At 33.8% G+C, this 26,511-nt stretch overlaps 1 protein-coding gene across 1 annotated transcript in view; it reads left to right on the top strand.

Annotated features, from left to right (window-relative positions):
- LOC129223192 (PDZ domain-containing protein 7-like) overlaps positions 1-26,511 on the top strand; it is a 314,458-nt gene that overhangs the window by 59,570 nt on the left and 228,377 nt on the right. Inside the window, exon 3 of the mRNA XM_054857759.1 lies at positions 9,593-9,718. Coding sequence (XP_054713734.1) covers positions 9,593-9,718 — 126 coding nt within the window. The remainder of the gene's footprint in view (positions 1-9,592; positions 9,719-26,511) is intronic.

Here is a 26,511-nt window from a genome sequence, read left to right as displayed (position 1 = left end):
CCCGTATAAAAATGTATGTGTAAATTGGGTCTTAAATGAAAATTAAAAAAAAAAAAAGAACTACCATTCAACTTCTTTTCGAACTGTTTTCAAACCTTTCCGTTGCTAAAAGAAACAACCTGAAAATTTCAGCGAAATCCGCCAATGTGTTCTCGATTTTTACGCGTTTAAATAAGCAGGCCTTTTTTGGAGACTTCATTTTGTACTATGTAGAGATGCTTAAACAGCGAATCTGAAAATTTTTCTTTAAGCTCGCATCTCAGCTAAAAACATACTAACACTAGCATATTTTGACTAAGATTCACTTCAAACTAAGTGCACGAATGTCAAAAACATTAATGTAGAACTCTAATAACACATTTAAACTCAATACCCTGCATTTAGCTTAATGCACGAATGTTAATAACAGTTGCGTAAAACTCCAGTAACATGCTTTGATTAAAATGTTCTACTTTAAGCTAAATGCACGAACGTTAATTACATTAGTGTAAACCTCTGGTAATACATATTGACTAAATGCTCTGCATCAGGATAACTGCACTAATGTTAATAAGTGCAAATATTCTTTTTCTCAGCTATTTCGCTAACGAGCTACGTCTCTACAAACATTTTTAATTTAGAGCTCAAGTTTTCACTCTTTTAAAGTTTTAGCGAGATGGAAAATGTGTTTTACTTAAAACAAGACCTCATAAAAAATATCAACCAACGTTTTAGGAGAAAAAATATGTAGTAATTTTTAAGCAAAACTGAAGTTGTTTCCAGCATTTCGAATGAATACTAAACAAAGTAGAGGTAATAACTTTCAGTTTATATCATGAAATAAAAAACAACTATGCATGAATAAACCAGGTTCTCTTCCCAATTATCCAAAGGAAATTTTAAACTGGGCTCTTATGTTCGTATTTTATATTTACTTCGACGAAAAATTGAGGAACAGCAATTACGAATATCAATATTCGATAAAAACTCTATCATCGTTTTTCGAGCAAATATCTTTTTCTTCAAGTCTACACTCAACAGGATTATTATTGCTGGTAATTGCGTTCAACTTTTACAAGAAAATTTTCTTCGTATGCATGGCCTTTTTTTTAATGTTATTTTTTAGTTATATTGCTTCGATTTGCAAATGAAGAACTTCCTGATATTAAAGAAAATTTCATATCGTCTGAGGCATCATTATTTTTATCAGCAACATTCTGTATAAATATAACTATTTTTTTATTATGCTAGTGCAAAGAAAATGACATAATAAAGGAATACAGTTTCCGTTAGATACGCAATCTGGCACGCGCACATCTCATATTTGATGGAAAAAAATATGTATCTCTCTTTATTTAATAATAATTTTGGTACTGGATAGTTCTGAAGCTCGTTATTTCAAGAAAATACCTGAATTGAGGCAATGAGAAGCAAAGGGATGTAAGTGCATTGAGAAGGAATAGATGGAGAGAGTGCAACCCTACTATCCCGATACGGTAACAGTACCATGTGACCTGGGGAGCAATTTCGAGTTGACCGTGCCCGCTGAAGAAGTTTTCATTAGCTGAAGCCATGCATGATAACAACCTTTAACTGTAGAAGGGAAAAATTAGATTTATAGTAATAGTGCAGTATTCTAGCATTGTAAACTGTGAGGAAAAAGCCACACCAGGAGGTCCAGTAACTTTTCCCTAACGAATGTTTTTTACTTCTAAATAAAGAAAAAATAACATTTATATGCATTCAACGAGTACATATTCCACAGTTGCCTATAATTTTTAAATTTTTGCACTTGTTTTACCTATAAAAGTTATAAAACATTGTATATTTTGAGTGCAAACAACATTTTAGTTCCATTAAAACACTTTTTACTCAACTAGTTATTATTTTAACGGCTCTTGAGCATTTTGTGTACATTTGCTTTGTTGGCGAGTATCTTCTCGCCAAACTCCTGTGAACAGCAGATGCGCAAGAATAAAGATTTGCTATTTTTATGCTTCAATTTAAACACTAGTATGCCTGCGTATGAAATCATTTCAAAACATTGATTACAATACATATGAATCCATAAATTTTCATTCAATAACAGAACACTTTAAACTATTTGTACATGCCCGTCATTTCAGGGAATAAACATCAAAATGAATGAAAAATGTAATTACATTGTATTTTAAAATCCGGAAAGAAGTGGGGAGAGGGAGCTTGAAAGATAAGCCTGTATTTGTATCCGTTATTTAATTATTATTATGCGGCAAAGGAGTTCGAGCCAGAGTTGCTCCGATTTGTAGCCCCGACTTCATTAATAAGCGCCGTCGCGTCGTCTGAAAAATATTTAATGCCGAAAGAGCGATTGCGTGCCAAAACGCGACAACTTCTCAGCCAAACAAGTCACCTGACCTGGGAAACATTGGGTCCCAAGCTTATTTCACTGAGACATTTGCTATGGCTCCCTCCATTAGTGTTCCTTCTCAATGTGTAAGTGCCAATGCTAGAAATTCGGAAATAATTGGCATCCCCCTTAAAATTTCATCATATACAAAAACTTTAAGGGTCAAAAATTTTCCCCATGGTTTAGCAGAATGTTTTCCCCGTGGAAACCGATTTCTCTTTTAAAATTCGTTTTAGATCAAAACTGTGTAGTATTAAATTCACGTTTTATACCGTGTAATATCGAATGTATGTTATAAAAGTCGCAAATTTCGCAGCGTGCAAGATCGAAACTGTGTTGTACAAGGACTGTGTTATACAAGGACGTCTGTCCTTTATTGGCGTGATAATGGTCTTGCATTAATATGAAATCTTTACATCAATTCATATTCAGGTTAGAATAACGATAATATTAAAATTATCCGTTTAATTTCAAGGCACAACAATGCGAGTATAGCTTGACCACGAAAAGAAGGCGGATGGCATCGAAGCAAAAGCATCATTTGTATCGTTTATAATAGGTTGTTTGTTATTACAGTAGACCCTCGTTTTACACGGGTTTATTTTAAGCGGTTTCGATTATACGCGGTTTAAGATTTGACACATTTATTTTATTTTACACGGATGAGTTTCGGTTTTACGCGGAAGTGGCAATGCAAACTTATAAAATTGTCTCCTCTTTCAAAATCCAAACTCCTAAAGATTGCAGATTGCACGTAATAGATTGCATTTTGTCGTGCTAATAATCGAGCTTGGGCCACTGGAAACATTTAATGCGATTGTTTCCAGAGCTCTTTCCAGAAGTAAATTTATTAAACTCACACAGTTTAGAGCTCTCTGAAAGAAGGCTTTTAAAAGTGACAAAGGATGAAAAAACAATCGAGGATAGCGTCATCTATGACACACAACCAAAAACGTTCACGTTGAAAAATTTGAGCCATTCCTAGACAGTAGAAATGATCTGTCTGATTTGTTAGTGAAAATGACGCAAGTGATCATGGATGCGTTAATGCTCTGCAAGGAACTACAGTGAAAAATTCTTAATGACTGCCAAAAGACCATCTTCTTTTTATAAACAGAGCACGAAATTAATTTATGTTTTCTTTATACATGTTGTGCATAGAACACATTACACATTAAATTTATTATACGTACAATTACTCATTGCTAAATGAAGTATTCTTTTTTATCTACGGAACCTAACCCCTATTTTAACACTAATATTAGGTCTCCATTTACGCGGTTTTGATTTACGCGGGCATTTCCGTGGAACGTAACCCCCGCGTAAGACGAGGGTCTACTGTATTTTGCAATAGATAGGATTATTGAGACCATAATTCTTACTATACTATTCGGTGCTTTCTGGCAGATTCTAATTATTACATATGATGTTTTGCTTCAAGGTCATCTGCCTTCTTTTCTTGGTAAAGCTTTACCAATCGTCTCAGCAAAAAATAGTTGTTTAGATGCGATGCAGTAATCAAAAAAAAAAAAAAAAAAAATGACAATCATTTTTAAAACCTTGCTTATGGTCTCATTTTAAACCTTCTATGTTACTTGTCGATCAAAATTTTTGTTTCTCATTACTGAAATTGAAATGAACACGACAATTTAGAGAAAAACATATCTGATTTTAGTATTGAAGAATGCAGAATGAATATATAATACCTTTGAAAAATTCTACAAATATTTTTTATAAACTGGAAATGGCCTACTGAAAAATTCACATCTCTCTCTCATGTGGTATTCATTCACATTCTTGCTCCAAGCCCATCAATTATAAAGTTAGTAAAAAAAAATTATAACTATTGCACTTTTGAGCATAAATCATCACTTTTATGTCTTAAATTATACTTTATAAACAACAAACTAAAAATTATTTAAACTGCAAGTTCAACCTCATGATCAAAAAAAAAAAAAAAGAAAAAAAAAACTATCCTATGTCTAGAACTATAGTGTACACTTAAAATAACCTTTTGTCACTTGAAGCATGTTTGGTATTTAAAGCCGTTGCTTGAAATGATCAGAAAACATAGAAAGTTCCATCTGACAACGACACTTTTTGAAGATATTTTTCATTTCACATTTAATTATTATTAAAGAAATGCATTTTGAAATATTAAAATCTAAGAATTTCATTTTGACTTTAATGAAAATGCTCTTAGAAATATTACAATAGTTTTTGCGCGCACTGCATTTGCTTGTTTTCAAAATGTAGATGAAACGTCTTACAAATTAAATCATGAAAAAAGCCTTAAAGGTCTTAAAACTTTTTTTTAGAGTAAACTCTTACTAAAATAATGTTGAGTGTTTCGCAATCACGAAGATAAAAAATATAAATAAATAAGTAAATATAAGTTTTGTTTAAGTCCCTTTTTATAACATTAATGTACAAAATTAATTTTTGTATGGTACTAATACCCTTAAGGTATTAAAACTAATTCAGATTTAACATTTGAAATCAAAGATGCTTTTGATGTAAAATGAAGAAAACAATGTACGCACAAAAAAATGTTTAACCTCAAAAAATTACCCCTAAGCACAAAAATAAGCTAAAAAAATAAAAATAATTTCTTTAAGAAAGAGACTGAAAGTTGGTTGTGAGATAGGGAAAAAGTATGTCTTTCTGTCCCCCTCTCCTCGTGTTACCTTTTTCGGAAAAGTTTGATTGAAAATAAAATGGGCATTTTTAAAATGAGCATTATTTGATTCAAATAAATAATTGCTGAACGGTGAGAATATTAAAATTTTTAACATTAGGCTCAAAGGATTTAACTAGAGTCGTATGGATATCTTCTATGCATGCAATTCTAGTTAAACCCTTTGTAGGCCACTTCTATGTCCTCTTGTAGGCTTCTTTGCTTAAAACAGATTTTATCGTAAAAATATATTTCAGCAGAATAAGCACATTTGTTTTTCTTTTTCAATTTGCTATTTTTTGAACAAAAAGAAAAGGTCTAACATTTGTTTCTACAGGATAAGCTTAAACATTATCAATAAAAAGTCCAGTAAGACAAGGAAATCTATTTTTTCAATAAAAGAAAGAAAAAAAAGAGAAACAATAAATATGCCAATTATTATTTTTGTATTTTTAAAGCTTTTTCGCAGCGAAATGGAATAGAAAGTTACAAATAAAACAATGAAATGAATTTCTCCGTAGACTTAGCATTGACGAAGGTGAAAAACTGATTGATTGAACAGCCTGATACAATGATCCAATTTACAAATTATTGAAAATTAATGCGCTTTATTTTTTACTCAAAAGAAATCACTTCAAATAATTTTATTCTGCTACAAATTATTTTTGAACCGTCCGATGTAAAAATTCTCATTTTTTAATATCAAATCATTTCTTTGGATTGTGTAACAAATATCAAATTCAAGGACGTATGTATATTCCAGTCTACAGTTGGGACAAAATCTAACTTAGCAGCACTGTGAAACAACGTAGATCCTAATCACAGCATTACGACGCTGCCAGGTTAGGTTTTCCCCAACTGACTCGCTGCGAAGCCCAAGCAATCCTTGCTGCGTAAAAAGTAGCAATCCAACTCTAGCTTCAGAATGAAAGCAACAGCTACGGATCCTGTCGATTCGGTTTTTTATCTATAAACTATGCCTCCCGCCTTGTCAAGTGGTTAGAGAAGTCTAATAGCGATGGGGAGGTCCCAGGTTCGAATCCCGGCTCGGGCACGGATGTACTTTCTCTCTCCTATCCTTGTCCTTTCTTTGTGTTGTGCTGTGAATGGTTGCATACTCTACAAACGGGTCTTTACGGCATGTGTGTACTGCGGAAGTCGTACTTCACACCAAAAATTACGGTACAATAGGAAATGTGGAGCAGCCTACCCCACATCGCTGTAGCTTGACCACGAGAAGAAGGCGGATGACCTTGAAGCAAAAACATCACTTGTAATAGGTTTTTTGGTATTATTTTGGAACAGATAGGATTAACGAGACCGTATCTCTTACTATTCGGTACTTTCTGGCAGATTCTACCTATTACAAGTGATAGAAATGATGTTTTGCTTCAAGGTCTTCCGGCATCTGTCCGTGGTCAAGCTTTAGCCTGGCTGGCACACGACAATTATAACAATAGCTGTACACTATGTTCATATACAAACTATTACAATCAGCGTGTAGCCTCAACGTCATTGTGCTTAGCCAGTGTCAGTGCTTGAGCGTCAGAATCATTCGTGAAGTCATGTTGCAAAGAAATGTTTCTTAAAAGAATCACACATTTAATGCATGAATATACTTTGGCTTTTCACTTAAATACTTCGTTTAAAATTCACAAAATAAAACTAATTTGAGATAAGCATTTCGATTACAGAACATAAATTAATAAACTTCTAGTAATTTCAGAAGACTTTAGTTGGAGTTCTAATCTAATGTTCAAATTCAACTGGGAATAATTATATAAATGCTGTTAATAAGCATATAATTATTTTTAACCACATAGAATTCCCGAAGATGCGTACTTCTAACAATTTAGAATTATTAGAACTTGAAACAAAATCCGAGCATCGTCTTGAAACCTTTTACTTCCTCGAGGGAAACCTATTTTGAATTTGTGTGTTTAATTTGTTAAATTAGGAGCATGATATAAATTAAATTACAGATCCGTTTCTTATTCTTTCAACCACAATATCAAACTCGCTGAATTACAAAGCATAGTAATTAATTTCTTCTAGAACGTGACAAAACGTAAAATGTTAGTAAATTAAACTACGGCGGCGATCTTCCGCACAATGCAGTGGCTAGTTGTTTCAGAATATGGGAATGAAACAACGAAGTTCAAAGAGAAATATTATTACGTTCTCAGAACTTGCTATTCGGAGTAATGTTAAAATCGCTTTTGTGAGAATGTTCCTTTTCAAATAAAATTTTCCGACTTTAATCTAACTAATTAGAAAATTTCAATGTGAGTACGTGCTCAAGTTCAGTCAACAATGTTATTCAATTATTCATGGAACAATATGTTCTGTGCAACAAATTAAAAGAAGAATATTACATTTTTAGATTTTTAATAAAAGTCTATATCCGTTTTCAAATACACTAACATTTTTAACATCTTTGAAACATGAAATAAATGTATTAATTTTACTCATGATTTTTCAAAGAAAATTTTGTTATTTTTCGGTGTAATTTATTCTTGTCACTTTGTCATAATTATGTTTAGATAAGTCACTTAATTCACGTTATCGCGCATTGTACATATGTAAATAACTTTCGTGTAAATTTGATTAAAATTAATTAAATTGTTTACATACTGAAAGCATTTAAATATCTACTTAAATTTCATTTTTTACCTGTGATTGTGCATTGTGTTTATTAGTCTTCTATTGTATTTACCGCTTTAATTGTATACCGATGTCATATTCTATTTATTATATCATAAATATTAAGTACTACGACTTTTTTCAAAATATCAATATTTCAAAGAAAATCTTGAATGCTTTATTTCAAATTGTTCCGCGCACACGAAGAAAAGGAAATCAAACAACGTTAATGAAAAGATTTATTATTTAGATTAAACGGTATTTGCAAATAGAAAAGGGTAGAAATCAGATGATTAGCTACCAGTTTTCATTATAATTGCGTTCAGTTCGACTCGAGATGGTTCTAACTTCTTCCCATCTTCCTACTTCTACTATAACTACAGCCGAGCCCGTTTATTAGAATATCGTTTAAAAGAATATCACGCTGAATATAATACATTTTCAATGTGTGTGGACCAAACTAATGTCACGCGTTATTTTGATCCCGGTTAGTGGAATATCTCGCTTATTAGAATATTTTTCCGTGGCAAAATGGCTATCCTATTTAGCGGGTTCGACTGTATATTACGTTAGGGGCTGTCCACAAATGATTCACGCTCTGAGGGAAGGGCTGTAAAATTCTGACGGTCTGTGACAAGGGGGAGGGAGGAGGTAACAAGGAAGTGACTCCGAGCATTTTTAATAAGAATACGTGGATGAAAAATAGCGCAACATGTGACAAAGGATAGATAGTTTGGTGAAATGTGACCAAGGGATGCAGGGGGGGGGGGAGAAAAATGGTTCGAAAAAAATGTGACAAGATTTATATGGACAGCCTCTTAATGTTTATTGTTCTTTTCGCTTATTTTAGTAATTGCTCCATCTATCTGTAACTCATTGGGTAAGTTCTAAAATATTAATCCTGTGAAAATGGTTTCGATTTCGTTTTATGTACCGTTCATGCAGTGGCACTCAACCTACAACCAGTGGGTCAAATATGGCCCACGAAGCCAATCCAGGTAATACACTGTTCCAATCAATGTTTCGCACCAAAAAGTAAATTCTGGAATCTGCTAAAACAACCGATAGAATTTATTCGGTATAACAAATGATTGTTGCAAAATTGAAGTCAAAAAGTTAAAAATTGGTTTATGAAAAAACATATAGAAAACATATCAATAAAATAAACATGCAATGATGATAACAATGGTTCTTGGTTTGTAATTTTATTTCCTTTTCCGTGTATTGCCATGTATTTTATGAAAAAGACTCGAATATATTTTAATTTTATACTGGTTCTGTCCCACGAGATTCACCTTTGTAGGAGGTGCAACCTTCGGGTAAAAAAAGGTTGGGCATTACTGTTTAATTACTGTTTAATGTTGTTACCAAGCGAGCGAAATCTGCTAGGGAGCCGCCTTCCGAGGTTGCTTGGCATTCGGCTACTGACCTGGCAAAGTTTTGGCACAGGGATGGTTCGTCACCCTTCTTGCTGTGCTCACTGAATGAGCTATGCATGCTTAAAAGCAGTAATTATTGCTTACGATGTAAGAGTGTGCATTAGGTCTAAAATGGTTGATCTAAACAGAGGAAAGACGAAACATTTTAGGAATAGCAGTGTCGGTTTCAAAGAGAAGAAATGCAAATACAGTGAAACCTGTGTAAGTTGACCACTTGCGGTACACTACCTTAGTGGTCAACTTATAGAGGTTAATTTATATGAAAAGGGCTAATTCCGTGCCTGAAAAAAAGCGGTCAACTTAGAGAGGTGGTCAACTTCACAGGTTTTACCGTACTCTAATGCTGGGAACATAAAAAAGGATGTTCGTTGAATTTTTCTACCGTTAAAATAACAGCTGTTTCATTTCCATCCACTATTGAATTAAAGACGAATGCTAAAATGAATTTTACAATTTATTTTTCAGGTGATCGTTGCGGTAGAAGATGACTTGACCTTAGGCTTAATGATACGAGGAGGAGCTGAATATGGACTGGGAATTTACATCACTGGAGTAGATGCGCCATCTGCTGCTGATATAGCAGGATTGCAGGTAACTTGCTACGGATCAAGCTCTTTATAATTTAAATGATGTTTACAAGCAGGAGGATGATTTCAAGCAATCCAGAAATTGTGCTATTTTTTAAAAATTCAGTTTTCAGTGGTCGTTGGCTTGAGTTCATGGCAATAGCGACGTTAATTGAACACACTATAAATACGTATATTCATCGAGCGTTAACGCATCACAAAATTTATGTATTCTTACACAAATTTACAGTATAGCGGTTTGCAGTAGCTTCTGATTATTAAGTTTTAAGCTATTAGTTTATGAAACTTATAGTATTTATAAGATTTAAACATTACAGGTTTTGCAGCTAATAATGACTTATTAGATTTGCTTTTTAGAGTGCACATTGGGTTTATTTACTTCTTCTTCAGCGGCATTACAGCCTGGTGCAGGCCAAGGCTTTCTCTGGCGCACTTTTAGGCGATACGACTTTCTGCTAGATTTCTCCACTCGTTTATTTCCAAAATCTTTAAATCTTTTTCTACACTGTCTAACCACTTTGTAGCTGGCCTCCAGTTTCTTCTAATACCCTCAATTTTCGAGAAGGCTAGCATTTTAACTGGGTGCAAATATAACGGTCGAAAAATGTGCCCCTGGCTATTGCTTCTGTTGAATTTTGTAACTCTCAAGGTGTTAGGTTTAAAGGTGTTAGGACATCCTAACACAGACAACCTAACATCTTGAGAATGTACTTACTACCGAGTAAAAAAGTTTGATCGCATTTGTTGATTTAATATTCAATTGAACGAAGCCCAAAATTATGAGGCAATTTGTTTGATCGTAAAGAGTCAGGAAGTCGTAATTTTTAGGAGAGTGCAAATTCTCAGTTTGCCGGATAGAATACCGAATTTTGTCGAATAATGATAATTTTGCCGATTGGAACTCTAAATTTAACCGAATGATAATTTTCCCGAATAAAACTCCTTCGTCGAATGATGTAATTTTGCCAAACAGAACTCTAAATTTTGCCAAATAATGATAGTTTTGCCGAATCTTCAGACAAAATTTAGTGAATAAAGAAATTTTGGGGAGGTCACAGTGACCTCCCGTGATCTCCCATTGAGGAGCCTCTAAATAGAGTAAACAAATCGTAAAGAGTCATGTGAGACAGGTGACTTCGAATAAAAAATCGCTTCAATCTGATTTGACCTCTGTACAAAAAGCACCTTAATACACGTCTTTAAAAAACACTTGTGACTGTTGCGCTCTCTGATGTCCAATCTCGGAATTATATTTGGAAACTGGTGTGTAACAAATCCATACCTGTTTGACCACTACTCGATTTGTTTAACCTTTCTTTCTGTCACTTTTTCGTTGTTATGTCACTTCACTGATGAGGATTCCTTTCTGAATCTCCTTGTATGTAAAAAATGTCAAAAAATAGAAAGAAATACAAGAGTTAAACTCCCGTGATATCAGACACAAGTTAAACCCTAACTATGACTAAGATCAAAGGTCTCCAACCTTTTTCACTCACGAGCCACATTGTAAAATTTTGGAGGCGAGGCGGGCCAGACCAACAATATTTTAGCTCATATGGTCTTTTTAGTACCCCCCCCCCCTCGCCCCCATCCATACATCGCGATTTTTTTTTATTAAGCGCTCAGTGGTTGTTTTTGAAAATTTTCGGGATTGTTTCTAAGTTGTTATATTTCCTTATACATATTTGCTATCAGCTAAATTAAATTATATTTTATGTGCCCATAAATCTCTAATTACATGACGATAGGGAGTCTTGTAAAATTTAGAACCGTTCAGGAAACTGAAATAAAAAGTATTCTTTGTCACAAAATAAAGTGAAGTTTTTTTCTTTTCTTTTAAAGGCGTGAGAGGAGTGAGTGATACAAGACAAAATTATTGCAATGCACTACAAATTTATTTCAATGAGTTTATGACGATTAAAAATTTGGAAATAAATGAGAACACAACACGTGTAAAGCTTTTTAAACATTTTTAAAAAGTTAAAATAATAATGAGAATATTGCATTTGTGTACTGCTAAAAATTTCAGTTCATTCAGGGACGAACTTCGTAGTTCCGATCATTAAGAGTGATTTTAAATGTTCGTCTGATAAAGAAAATCTATACTTAGATTCAACATACTTTAATTTTTAAAATGTCTGTTCACACTTGTAAGTGGATGCAAAAAGAGAAAACATAGCTCTAGCATGAATTTTTAAGAAAGTCTTTTCCTGGTGGAGAACTGTAAAATGGAGCACATGTTTTCCCTGGGGCCAGGAAATACTCTCATGCCAGGCGACTAACAAGAGAATGTGGCGCGGAGAAAAGAGGAAAGAGGAAAGAGCAAAAAGAGATATGGATGCTGCAAACGTAGTTGACGGTAATAAAAAAGGATTTAAATTAATGGTAAAAAGATTTTATGAAATTATTTGTAATTAAAAGTAATATATCAATTGTATTTACAACGAGACTGTTCCAGAAAAAAATTTGTAAGCTTCCCGCGGGCCGCATAAAATCAGTTCGCGGGCCGGATCCGGTCCGCGGGCAGTAGGTTGGAGAGCCCTGACTTAGATTGTTAATTTAATGCTTAAGAATATCGATTCTGAAATAAAAAAAGCATGGTGGGCCGTGGTGTCCTGATCGGTAAGGCATTGGACTTGGGGCCGGAGAGTCTGGGGTTCGATCCTCGCTTGAAGATCTACCGCCGTCATTAATGGTGACTGGGCGACGTGAAATATGTTCGTGGTCACAATGTCCTCCAAATGAAACGATAGGGGGTGCCAGACCAGAAAGTTATTCGCCTTCTGGCCTGGTTCTAAATTCTCGAACTGTCCATAGATGGCACCACCATCTATTCTGTTGTCTTCTCACTGATGCTCCCTGTTCCGGGATGTCAATCCTTCTATCTGCTGGGGTACAAGCCTCGTCTCGTAGAATATGCAAAAACCTCTGAAACACCCATGAATCAATCAATCAAAAAGAGCATAAAGAGCATGGTTGCCGATAAGAATTAAAGTACTATACTGCAGTGGACAGTTAACCGTCAGTATCTGCAGAAATGAGTTTTTGAGATCTTTGAACAAACATGTTTTGGATTCAATACTAACAATATGGAAATTTTGGAATTATACTTTTCTTTTCTCTTTTTTTCTGTGCTTTTTTTTCAGCAGAAACCAAATAAGCCAGTTTGTGCAATAAAGCTAACGCACAATAGATGAAAAAAATGAAAAGAAAAAAAAAGAGGAAAATTTGCAGTAATTGCCCTTTACCTGCACACGGAAGTATATATTTGAGCTTTATTTTTTTTTAATTGTATGGTATAATTTTTCTGAACATTTCGTGATGTTCCTTAACCATTTTAAATGGGAAAACATTCTTCGCCGCTTTTAATGGGTTTATTTATGTCATAAACGTGTAGTAGAAGTTAATCATAACTAAGAGGAAATAAAAAAATGGAGGTAGCCATTAAATTAACCACAAAACTTTCTGAACAGTGCAACATCAATCGCTACATTATTTTTCTCAAATAAATCAAAGGTTATCAACTTTTCGCAATCTTTACGGTTCTTAATCAACTTCATTAAAAGCTTCTCGTCTGGATTCTGATCATAATTACCTCAGGAGATTGTTTCCGTCTGGTTAAGATTTAAAGTTTAACGTAATTAAAGAGCCTATCCGCGAGGAGATTTATCAGACTTATTGTTCCGAGGTGCATTAGCTATAAAATGCGATAAGTTTCTTCTTTAACATGAGAGTTCACGTTTGTTTTCATATTCTTGTATTTCCAACCTGCGTGACTAGATTTGCTTACAGAAATCAGAGGAGATATTAGGGATATAATCAGATTATATGTTCGTTAACTAAATTAAGTAAGTGCAAAATTTTATTACTAAAAAGCATTTGAGTAATTTATTCTTTACTGTGAGTTTGCGAATTTCAGAAGTAAAACTTTCATGTTAATGTAAAAATAGTAAATACAAAAAATAAACAAATAAATAAATAAATAAACTAAATCAAAGCAAAATTAAGCACACAAATCCTCATGTATATAATAGCGAATGATCGAGTAACGCCCCTGACGTCATCAACAATGAAACTTGCTCCACGGCATGATAATTTGATGATATTTTTTGGCAATGTTTGACATGTAGGGAAATACTTTATTTTGACGAGGCTGAACTGAATCCGGTATCTTAACTGTTTTACTGGTAAAATTGTCATTTTAGGAGAATGAAGAAACGAAAAAGTGGTGCACAATGAACGCTATCTACTGTAATTTAGGGTTAATCCACTGGAGTTAGGGTTAAAGTTTCAACTGTCAATGTATCACTAAACAAGCAATGGCTTCGTTCCAGTTAAGAGACAGTTTTCACCCGTCATACCTTGACGAGCGATTTTCTAGTAGTGATAGAAACTGCAATTTGTTTTGCTATTTGCGCACTAAACGTTGATTTGTAAATAAATTTATTTATTTGTTTTTAAGTTACCGGTTTAAATATGCCAAGACCACTGTCCAATCAATCAATCGTGAATGAGAGGTTTTTTTTTTCCCACTTAACATTTTTCTATTTCTTTGGCAAAATATACGTTTAAGTTGAAAATTAATCATGAAAACAAAGTATCCTCGAGAAGATCATTAAAACAGAGCAACATTCTTGGAACCCGACTTTCCCCTTTGAAGATTATGATCACTTCCGTAAGTAACTTACTTAAAGGAATGAAGTTGGTCTACGAAGACAAATCGAGGCACACGTATCTAATTGTATCAATCTGCTCCTATTTCTCTTATTTTTTTGAATTACTTGAGTTATAGGTAGGCTTGGCAGATTTCTGAAATGTTCAACCGGGACACTGGCATGCCCCCCACCCCCCACTCCAACGTCGCGAGTATTCAAAAGGGTACACACCACTGGCTGTGGCATTTAAGGTTATTTTACAGGACAGTTCATCCTCAATGCTATGAGTACATAAATGGTTAACAATTATGAACCTAAAACAAGGGGGGAAAGAAATGACGCAAGCAAGTTATTGTAGTGAAAAGAAACACTTTGAAGGAAGAATAAAATATTGAACAATATTTACATACGTTTTTCATTGGCAAGGACTTTTTTTAGAAAGTCTTTTTTGGTTTTAAAATTATAAAAATCCTCACAAGCTAATCCGATATTAATGTTTCAAGTCAATGTTACAACTGACAAAGTAATTATCCAAGATAATCCTTCCCAGTTAATTATTTTTTGCCTTTTTTGGTCATCTGTAATCAAATTTATCTTTCACCGGGACGCATATGAAGTAAACCGGCCCGGGACACCAAGGATTTTAACCTGAAAACCGGTACTGTCCCACTCAAACCAGGATGTCTGGCAAGTCTAGTTATAGGCCCTGTCAATCCAGGCTGGGGGATACCTTCATCGTTTCAAAGGTTTTTGAATTAAATGTAGCTATTTAAATGTTGTTCGTTTTGACACAATTCCTGTAGTTCTCTGTACATCAGGATTACCATATAAGTGTACAAGCAAAAACATTTCATAATACTAAATTAGAAAGGAAGTTAGTGAAGTATGAGGTTTTGGCGAAGAACTTTTCATGTCAGTGTCACAGCATGACACACCCTTTTTCGCATTCAGTGATAAAGCAAAGGTTATTAGCTTTCGCAATTTCTAGAACCTTTTAATCAACTTCATTAGTAAGCTGTCGACTGGCTGTGAATTATAATTACCTTATGAGACCGGTGCTTGTCTGAATAAGGGTTAAAGCTTTAACGTAATTAAAGAGCCATTTTCGTGGAAAGCTTTACAAGCTTCTGCACCGTTCATTTTAGCTCTTAGCAGAATATTGAATGCTTCTCACAGTTTGCAAGAATTTATCTTATATTTAGTTCATATTATAGTAAATTCATGTAAAGAGTTAAGATAAAAGTACAATTATTATTAATCCATAAACTATGACAAAAATAAAGTGATAGAAGCTAAAATTGAAAAAGTTATAAAATAAAATAACTTTTTCACAATATGTTACCGCTGTTTTTTTTTACATTTTTCGTCTGCAATGCATTACAATAATTTTCTGTTAATTTAATTTATCGTCTGAATTTCCATACATTTATTTGGCATTATTTAGTTCAGTCATCGTCTGCGCTGTTTACTTGTTTTTTGAAACAGTAGCACTAAACGAGCTGATGTGTGCATCACATGACTTCCTTTCACACCAATTTTATGTTATTTCCCTATTATTGCAATTTTAATGTGATTCTCTCTCTAACTCTCTAAATATCACCAACAATGGCCACATTGAAACCAGATTTAAAAAAAAAATCACCAAATTTGTTGCCAAGTTGGCGACAAAATTGGCGACCAAAAGACTGGCGATATATCACCAAGTGTCTGCCAAATTATAACACCGCTTGAGTTTGCATCGAAATTAACAATGAATTCCCCCCAAAAATGTGCAAAAGACCCCTTTAGAAACACCCGAATGCAACCAAAAAAGAGGTGCAGAACTAGAACCCACTAGGAGTCTACGTACCAAATTTCAACTTTCTAGGACATACCGTTCTTGAGTTATGCGACATACATCCACACATACACACATACATACGTACATATAGACGTCAAGAGAAAACATGTTGTAATTAACTCGGGAAACTTCAAAATGGATATTTCGGGCGTATATACGTTCTCTAGGTACATATGTACTTGTGGTCGGGTAGAAAAAAAAAAAAAAAACAACTCAACATTCATTTGGGTGTGCAAAATGGAAATTAAAGGCCGATTTTTGAGCGAAATTTTTTTTGCTAATACTTCCTTTTTTGTAAAAGGAAGTAAAAAGATCGGAGAATTAGAATGCTCTTATTAGATTTAGAAGTCATTTTCATCACCCGTTCTTGCAGGATAGCTTTATTTTTAGTTTCTTATATTTCTAATGTATAGAAGAAAGTACTGGACTCGTGAAATGTTGTTTGATTTTGATGGATTTGTCGTTTTGAGGTGTCTTGTGTCCATTTTGACCTTTTTTTTTTGTACTAGCGATCACATGAGGCGGTTAGTCGTTGCATCTAAGAACTCATAATACTGATTTGGGAAGACAGTTTTTTACTGGCCACATCATACTACTTTATGACATGTAATTCTGAAATTAAGCGTCTTTTTGCTTTCTTGTAAGAAGTGAACGAAGTATTGTCCTTGCAAATAAAAATCTCAACTCACTTCCCCTATTTCACCTTATAATCACCTAAATTTCCCTCCTTTGGATCGGTAATTTAGCATTAAAAAATACTTAAATCCCTAATAATGTCGTTAAAACAAATGCAAACGAAAAAAAGAATGTGTTCAACGTATAATGTATTTAAAATTTAAGGATACACGAAAATCTCATTGGATTCTATTTGAAAGTAAAACAAACACAGATTTTAAAATACATACGCCATAAAGATTTTAAACAAAAACGTGTAAACCTTTTTATTTTTGACGAAATAGAAAGAAAAAAATGCTTGTAAGTAAAGTATCATATATTCTCTTTTTTTTTTAAATTTGTAAACTTTTATTTATTTATTTATTTATTTATTTTTTAAAGAAATCACGATTTGCTCACTTGATTGAAGTTAACGCGCAACCCCTTTTGAACGCTGTGCCTCCGCGAGTCACAAACTCTGCCAACCTCTGCTATTGGATGCTCTTCCTGGACGATGACTTTCATGTCCCCTTAAATCGGTTTTATTTATACCCGACTCTCTTGACGTTACGTAATCCTCCTTAGACAAATTTAGCATGCAGTACGCAACATCCAGCATCTAGCCCCTTGCATTCATTTGACTTTGGACGTCATGAAATCACATTATATTTTCTGCGATTATGATTTTGATGGAAGCCATTTTTGTAGAAACAAGAAACCCAACAAGTAGGGTCTTATCGCTATTCCTTATTGCAAAAAGCATAATTTCAATTCAAGACGTAAAAATTGATATAATGCAGGAGAGCACGATGCTAGAAAGTGTGTGTGCTGTTTTTTTTTTTCTTTTTTTGCAAGCTAAGACGCAAAAATAACAACTTCTGGGTATTATTATGCACGCGAGGGATGGGGGGGGAGGACGAAACACTTGCTCGTATTCGTCGACTATTAACAATAGAAACACGTGTAAGATGCTGTTGGTTTATGTACGAGTATTTATGCTATTTACTCTTTCTATTTAATTTGAATTCGGTTACTCAATTAGAACAATTCCTATATTTTTTAACTACTGCCACATGTGTTTGTGTATGAAATAAATTAAAAAGAATATTTTTTGCAAAGTAATCCACATGTATTTATGTGGAAGAAATTCACTAGTTTGGAGTATCGATGTCTTACAGCAACATTTAATCGGGCGATGTTACAATAACATCCGTGTTTCAATGTTCAATATTATCATGTTGGCCAATATTGTGTATCTAATATGCACCCTAATAAAGGTAAGAAATTAATTTAGAGCGTAGTATACACTCAGTAGTATTTCCGCAAGTCCAACTGAAAGTTATCCATATCTAAATTAATGGAATATTTCTCATCTGCAACTTATTAAACACGGTCCTTCCGGAAAAACTTCTCTGCGAACAATCCCTCATTTGTGGCATACAAAGCTTCTAATATCGCGATAGAAATCCTCTGAAAAGCAGAAAGGACATTGTTTCTTATGACAGTGTAATTCATGTTCCTTAGGATCAAAATTAAATGGATGATATCTTCACTGAAAAGATACATTCTATGGAAACAGTAATGCCTTTCTTCTTAATTGTAAGAGTATAATTAGATTATTAATGTAGTGGTTGGGGTTTGTAATCTATCAAGAAACCTTAGGCATGCTCATTCTTAGAAGATGAATCAGCAGCTGAGGTAGAATTATTTGCAAGAATATGTTCTCAGAAGAAAATTATTTATGATAATTTATCAACCTTATCATTCTGCTGAAAAATAAGTTTAACTTCCTGTTACATAGTAAAAGCAGCAGTAAATAAAAACTGGTCCAATAAGCTTTGTGCTAAAATATTGTTACAAGTCCGGTGCAACTTTAAACTTTCTTTAAAATGACGACACAGTTCTTGAGAAAACACAGGAGATTTCTTTACAAATATGTACAAGAAATATCTTTAACAACTGCTAAATTAACCATAGCAATTATGGAAATATCAAGTAACACCATAAACTCAACGGTAAATCACGTATTTACATCAAAATACGCAATAACACAGCGCGAAGCGCAACGAGAAACGAAACTCCACAGTTAGAAAGGAAACCAACTAACTCTCCCATTCACAAGATGCCCTGCGTTTTATACCGAGCGAAGAAATATCTAGAAAATCCTACAAAGTTCTACAAATTTCTCATATCTTCTTTTTTATTCCATTCACAAACCTTATCGTTCAGAAATGGGGGGAACGTACACTTCAGTCGAATGTTAGGGGGTTGTATGTACATTACAAGAAACTATTTACAAGTTACGATACTAAGATAATTTTAGATGAAAGATTATGGAATAAACGCCAACGTTAGCTAGATTACAACAAATTAATCACAAAAAAAATTACTATTTGCAGAATTTGCAACAATATGATTGAAATGGAGAAAAATAAAGCACAAATTATCAAGTAAATACAGTAAATACAGTAAGTAGCTAAATCAAGCTTCTCCATCACTGCAAAAGTGCTCAATGCAGAGCGAAATTTTTCTGAGAGAACACTCTCACAACTTTTTTTTTTTTTTTTTTTTTGTGTTGGAAATGTCATTCACAAATTTCTGTATGCTATATTTTCTTGATTATTTGTGCTGTATTTATGCTGTTTTTCCATTTCAAGTATTGTAATCGCAAAAGAAATTTCACTTAAATTTGGTATAAATTTCAATTGCTCCCACTCCCCGTCCCCCAGTGTTACATTTCACGTCAAATCGCATAATGCCATGTGCCGTCATGTCTCCGATTTCATCCATTATTTTTTTAAGAATAGTTATATGAGATAAGCCCAAATTATTTTTTTAAAGATTTTTTTTTGAATAAAAATTACGTTTTGGAGAATTTTTTCAAAAATTCGATTTCTGATCATTTTTTGGTGCCACTGGATTAGCACAGATTTAGAAAAAAATTACTCTTATTTATTTATTTTTCAACCATTTAAGCTTAATTTGGTATCAATTTCAAGCTAATACTTTTCTCTTTCAGTGTAAATAATAGAAAGTATCTTGTGAATAGTTGGGTGTTGCGAACACTTTATCTAAAATTAGTTTTTATGAGTTTTCAATTAGGAGATTAAATAAGTCATATCTCCGGAGTACCTACTACGGTCTGCATCATTTTTTTGTTTTTGTTTTTTGTAGAATATTTAAATCATTCTTTTGCTATGTAAAAAGAAATAGAAGGGTGTTTTTTTATCGTTTTGAAATAAAAGAATAAAGTTCGTTTTGCAGAAAATACAAATTTTCTATTACTTTAAAACCCTTTTAAGCTTAAAAAAGTCCAAAAGCTTTTCACAACAATTAATACTGGAATATCAAAGGATAAAACCTAATTTGTATCAATAGTTAATAGAATAGTGTTAAAAAAAATGTATCAGATGGCATTTTTTGGCATCTCTGCATTAGTCACTGTGTAAGAAAAAAATTAGAAACGTTCCCAGAAAATAATAGTTCCTAGTAACTGGAGTGTCCTAAAATTTATGACGTTCATGTATCTGGCAGAAAATGGAAAAGTTTCATACTAAAGACGGCAACCTTCTTGAAGAATTCAGTAACTTTCTCAGTGAAAGAAAGCCAGGCACGTGTCTGGGAAAAAATTGGGTACTTTTCAAAGAAATTCACGCAAATGTTCACAGTAATAGCTCAGTTTGGTTTATAGTGAGTTTACTAAATAACTAGCAGACATCCTGATTTACCAGGAAGGCTCCTAAAGCATTTTAGCAAATATGACCGAAGCTAAGGCAGAATTGCCATTAAAAAAAATCTGAAATCTGGGGCACAACAGCACATGGGGGCCAAAGCTTACAGCGTCAATCTCAGTTTTCTTGACCGAAGGCCCTGGATGCAAAGCTTCAGTGTAAATTGTTTCGGTTAGATGGGCAGCCGAACGCGAATACTTTCGGGTTTAGCTCCCAAACACGCTTGGTACTAATTTTATAACCCACTAAAGGGATGAAGTGCTGAGTTGACCGTGCCCAACCCGTGTCTGCTGCGTGGAAACGCTGAGCCACTGAGCTTCATTGTAAGCAAATGCCATCCAGCTTATTGGATAACAATTATTTCAAAACTATAATATCCAGAGATTGTAGTTCGCTCTCGTTTGAGGCTCAACTAATTTGGAATGGACGTATCTAAGTTGAAAGGAAAATATCAAACAAAAAGGGAGATCATATCTTCACACCGGTCGCTAATGATATTTTAGCTATTCTGACCAGTATATTACTTGTAACAATTCAGGAAAATTTTCACCAAAATACTTGTTTTTCACAGTAAACTGGTGAAAAACTGAAGTCTCGGAGTGATTCTCGGAAAAAACGGGCAACGTTTCGAAATTTTTTTTATAGTGCAGGACCTTCTCTACCTCAAAATCAACCACTTGAAGGAAATCGTGCTCTTCTAACATGTAACAGTAGACAGCACTATTAATAAAATTTTCTACGTGACTTTAAGGTAAATGACGTGCAGCGCTGCCTAGTGTAGAGAAAACAAACCGAAGTCGGTGTGTATATAAAAAATTATCTTCTAGATTCTTCAAAATTAACTGATCTGATCTCACTCATACCATCAAATCGAAACGTTTTTTTAAAACCCCAGAATTTTTCTTTGGACACTTTGTATATTCTTTTCCTCCAAATAGCTTAAATCGTCCCCTATTTTGTACTTCCTTTTACAAAAAAAGAAGTATAGTATTCGCGAAAAAAATTTCATTCAAAATTCGGTCTTAATTTCCATTTTGCTCACTCCCGAATTAATGTTGAGTTTTCTTCTCAACCCGATCACACGCGGATAAGTGCCTAAGACACCCAAAATATGCATTTTGACATTCCCCGAGTTAATTACACAACGATTTTTCTCGTGACGTCCGTATGTACGTATGCATGTATGTGCGTATGTGCAGATGTTTGTCGCATAACTAAAAAAAGGTATGTCCTAGAAAGTTAAATTCGGTACGTAGACTCCTGAAATTTGGTACGTAGTGGGGTCTTAGTTGTGCACCTCCCTTTTTGGTTGCATTCGGATGTTCCAAAGGCCGTGTTTCACACCTTTTTGGGGGGAAATCATTGTTAATTTCGAAGCAAACTCAAGTGGTGTTATAATTCGGTGAAGACTTGGCAATATATCGCCATTCTTTTGGTCGCCAAATTTTGTCGCCAACTTGGCGACAAATTTGGCGATTTTTTTTTTTTAAATCTGGTTTCAAATTGGCCACTGTTGGTGATAATTAGAGAGTTAACTATTGAATCAGATTAAATTTTCCAATAATGGGGAAATAACATTAAATTGGTGTAAAAGGAAGTCATGTGATGCACACATAAGCTCGTTTTTTTTCTTTTTTTTTTACTGAAATAAAATTCTAAATGCAATAAGTCCTCAACAAAAATATCACTTCTCGGCACAACATTGGAGCTAAAGCATTAAGTAACACTGTCAACAAACTTAGACTATATCCTGCGCTCTGACTGAGGCCGTAAATAAATCAGGGAGTTAAGACTTGACACTCATTTTGACGTGAAGAGCTCTTATTGAGCTTGGATTAAACATTTCAAGGTAATTTCACGGATATGCCTTACATTGGCTGATGTCGCTCTCTATTAAATGTGTTTCTCCGTAAATAAATTAGTTCTGGAGTTAATTAATGAATATCGTATTTTATGCTTTTCCTGTAGCGTATTGGTGTGAATATCTGTTAGGTTTTGCATCCTTTAAAAGCTTTCAAAAGTTATGTAATTGGAGAAATACATTTTTTTGTTGCTTCAACTGTATGCTTATTATGATTAAGTAGTTTCAAATATCATGTAATTTGTAATGGACTTGCAGAGAAATTTCTTTAACTTATATGTTATAAATGTCAAGGATGTCAATTCAGAACGGTGGAGTATTTCGTTTTCGCTTAAAGTTCCAGTTAAAAGACCCATGAGTATAAACTTGGATTATTGATGGAATAAATATAAAATAAAAAATGTAAAAAAGAAAAGAAAAAGAAAAAATGGCGAGTGAGCTTCAAATGCTCAATGTTTTACATGGATTTTGTAGAAAAAAAAAAGATTCTTACTATCCGACCATCACGAGAAAAGCTACCGCCGAAATATCTGCGCCTGTGTACTGCTATAGTAACGAGGTGCGTCTCATTTTTTCCAAGGGAAACTTGATGTTTTAAAAACCCGTACGACACCACAATAGTGAGCAGACGAGTGGTGAAATGGCACCAAAAAGCTTTTTTGCTAACCCTTGCAGAAAATGAACGAAGTCCGTTTCTATGGCAGTAGACGGGCTTAGACTTGAAGGCGGGAGCTTTTCTCGTGAAAGACAGACAATATGATCCGAACGCTAGCAAACTAAGCACTGCTTAAAATATCGTCTAAAGCAGGGGTTCCTAAAGTGGGCACTCTGGGGTGCCGCAGATGGAAGCGAAGGGTGCCGCGAAATGTCCATTGTATCAATGGATTTGGGGGGTAAAGCAACCTCCAGAGGTCTTGGTTTTAACGTTGTTGCCAATCCTATTACAGTAGTAAATACACGTACTCCTTTGACCATAAAACCCCCTCCAGAAGAAATTTCTGGCTGCGCTAGCGCCGAACGTGCTCGCTTAAGTAGTTACGTCCGTTCAAAAAAACATCGAAAGTTTATCTTTATTTGTATGTGTTACCGTTAAAGTATGAAAATCGTTATTTTATAGAATGCCTAGTTATTTCATAGAATAACTGATCGTGTCCGTTAAAGTGTAAAACTCTCTTGTATTTCATGTTTTAACTAGTCATTTCATAGAATAACGATCTGAAGACCGTTAAAATATAAAATAATCTATATCATATATCTTGCACAACGAATACATTTACCATCCACCGCTACTACTTTTTTGAACTATTTCAGGCCATAGGGAGAGGACTTGTTTAGCGTGTTGGCGCCAGTTCATTCCGGTTAATTGATTGCTTGCACGTATATTGCCGTCCTTTTAGTAATCCTTGTTGTAACAAATGATTTTATGGTACGTTTCCATAAATACCATTTATACGCAGCATAAATTAGATAAATTGCTTCTTTTTCGTTTTATTTGTCTATCATTAGTTTTTTCATAGAATATCTAGTTATTTCATTTTAGATAAATTGTTTGTTTTACACATTAACTGTCTTCCATTAGTTAATTTATAGAATACCTAGTTATTTCATAGAATAACTAGTTAAAGCGTCAAAGTAATAACATAGTACACACATTGACACGATCAGTTATTTCATGGAATAACTAGGTATTCTATAAATATATAACTGCATTATATACATTAACGGTAACATATGCATCAATTATAGTGGTAAGTGAAATTTATGAATAATAATTTTTTTTAAACCGGGGTATTCTTTTACGCTAACTGTGTACTATGAACAAATATTTCATAAATTTTCGTGAAGGTATCACTTACATTCCCGGAACTATAAGCATTTTTTAAAAATTTATTGCTAATTTTGTTCGCAGATTTGTGGCGCATAACACGCAAAGTTTTCCGTCAAAACTTACCAAACTTTCAGACAATATAACAGCATAGAAATAAATCATTATACGAAAATTTGAAATAAAGATTACGAAAATTTAATGAAATATGAACGTTTGAAGCAATTAATTAATCACTGTGCACAGGCGAAAGATGGTAACTTATAACCTTCATAATTCACACCCAAGTATTTGTGGAAACTGATTAAAAAATCCTGATGAATATCTTAAAAATTTAATAAGATATCGGCAATATATCCCCCTCCCTTTATTCTTTGAAATTATACAGCAGAATGTTAGTCATACAAGAAAAAAGATTTACTTCAAAAACAAAACAAAAAGAAAAAAAAATCTGCTCATTCGCAAGGGTCTGTTCCTTCTCTGCTACCCAACTAAAATGATTTCTACAAAGTTAAACTGAAATATTTTACCGTGATCTTTGCTTCCTTCCCTTTATTTTCCGCCCTAACTCTTTAGTGAACTTAATCTCAGTGTTAAACTTCGTTATAGCCGCAAACTACAAGCTCGAAACTCCTTTCAAAGAGCGATGAAGAAAAGGAAATTACGCTGTTCGCTCGAAAAGCTTTTAAAGCCTTTTAATCAACTGCATTAAAGTCTACAAACTTGTACTTGGTTCAACATCCTGTAATTAATTTAGCAGAAACTCAATGGAAACACTTGTGGCGGCTGTGAGAAAACTCGCCTCAGTTTATACAGCTCTGGCAGATTGATAAGGAGACATTTAATACTTTAAAATATGCAAATATGCAGAATATAATTTTAGTTAGTTAAATTTTACAAAAGTGTAATAGTTCGTTCTGTATATTAGTAATTAGTTGTAATTGTAATATAATATACAGGATGTTCCAGTTTAACATGTAAGACCCTTTTTTACAACCGTTACTCCTAGATGCATACTTCTAATTGTAAAAATATTCAAATGAGATGCAGAGTCATGATATTGAAAGTTTGAAGCAAAAAAAGAATTGAGTCAAAAAATATAAAATTTAACTTTTTATACGGGTCCTAGGTCCCTAACTTATATTTAGAGAAATAATCTCCATTGAAAAACATTACTAATACAAAACATTTGACATTTGTGCGACCAAAACTCAAGGAATTATTCTAGTTCAAAATTTTAAGGGATTATACAGAAGATGAGATTGGAACTTATAGCTCTTTCAGAAGAATGACAGGTTGTTGAAAGTAAAAAAACAAAGTATTTATAGCTTTCATTGCTATTCAAAAACGAATGGAAAAGTTATGCCATGATACGCAATAACACACTACTAAACCTCGAAAAATTTGAAAAACCACACTGTATGCACACATATGATTTCAAACAATTGTCAACCACTATATTTCCCCCCAAAAGGTGTTATTGACGACGAGTGTAAAGTGGTGTAAGTCACAAAATGCTGCGTTTAATATCTCGGTGATGCTTGGTCGTACTCTTGTCAAACTTTTTGTGTTGGAATTGTTTTTAATTGGGAATTATTTTCCTAATTATTATTTAGGGGACCTAGGGCCCGGATAAAAATTTAAATTTCATATTTTTTGACTCATTTTTATTTTTACTTCAAACTTTCAATATCTTAACTCTGCATCTGATTTTAAACATTTTTGCAACTGGAAGTATACATCTAGAACTAACAGTTGCGAAAATTGAGGTCTTGCAGGTTAAAACGGAACACCCTGTATAAAATTGATGTAGAACTGGTTTCACAAGTTTTATTAAAGTCAGATGTCAACTCATTTCTTGGTTTCGGGACCAGAGACTCCTAGATAACCCCATCCTCCTTCAAAACTTTCTATTATGTTTGATCAAGACAATTCTTGTAACAAAGGAACGACGTTTGACACAATTTGTTTTCTAATCATCGCCCAAATACTTTGAAATGTATCATGTATATTTTTTCTCCAAAACCACTCTTTTGGTTTATTGAAGTAATTACTGTTATGACTGAAAAGTCATACTTTTAAGAAACGCGAAACTAAAGCAGTTTGGTTTTCAATCTGACGTCACCCGTTGCCAATAGCAACCGTCGATTTGAAGAACGGCTCATCCGCGCTAGAAATCATCAGGTACGACTGACAAATCTCTAAAACAGACTCCGTTTGTTTGAAATTTA

Source organism: Uloborus diversus, chromosome 5 (assembly GCF_026930045.1).
Source record: "Uloborus diversus isolate 005 chromosome 5, Udiv.v.3.1, whole genome shotgun sequence".
Taxonomy (NCBI): Eukaryota; Metazoa; Arthropoda; class Arachnida; order Araneae; family Uloboridae; genus Uloborus; species Uloborus diversus.
This window is presented reverse-complemented; position numbering and strand designations above follow the sequence as displayed.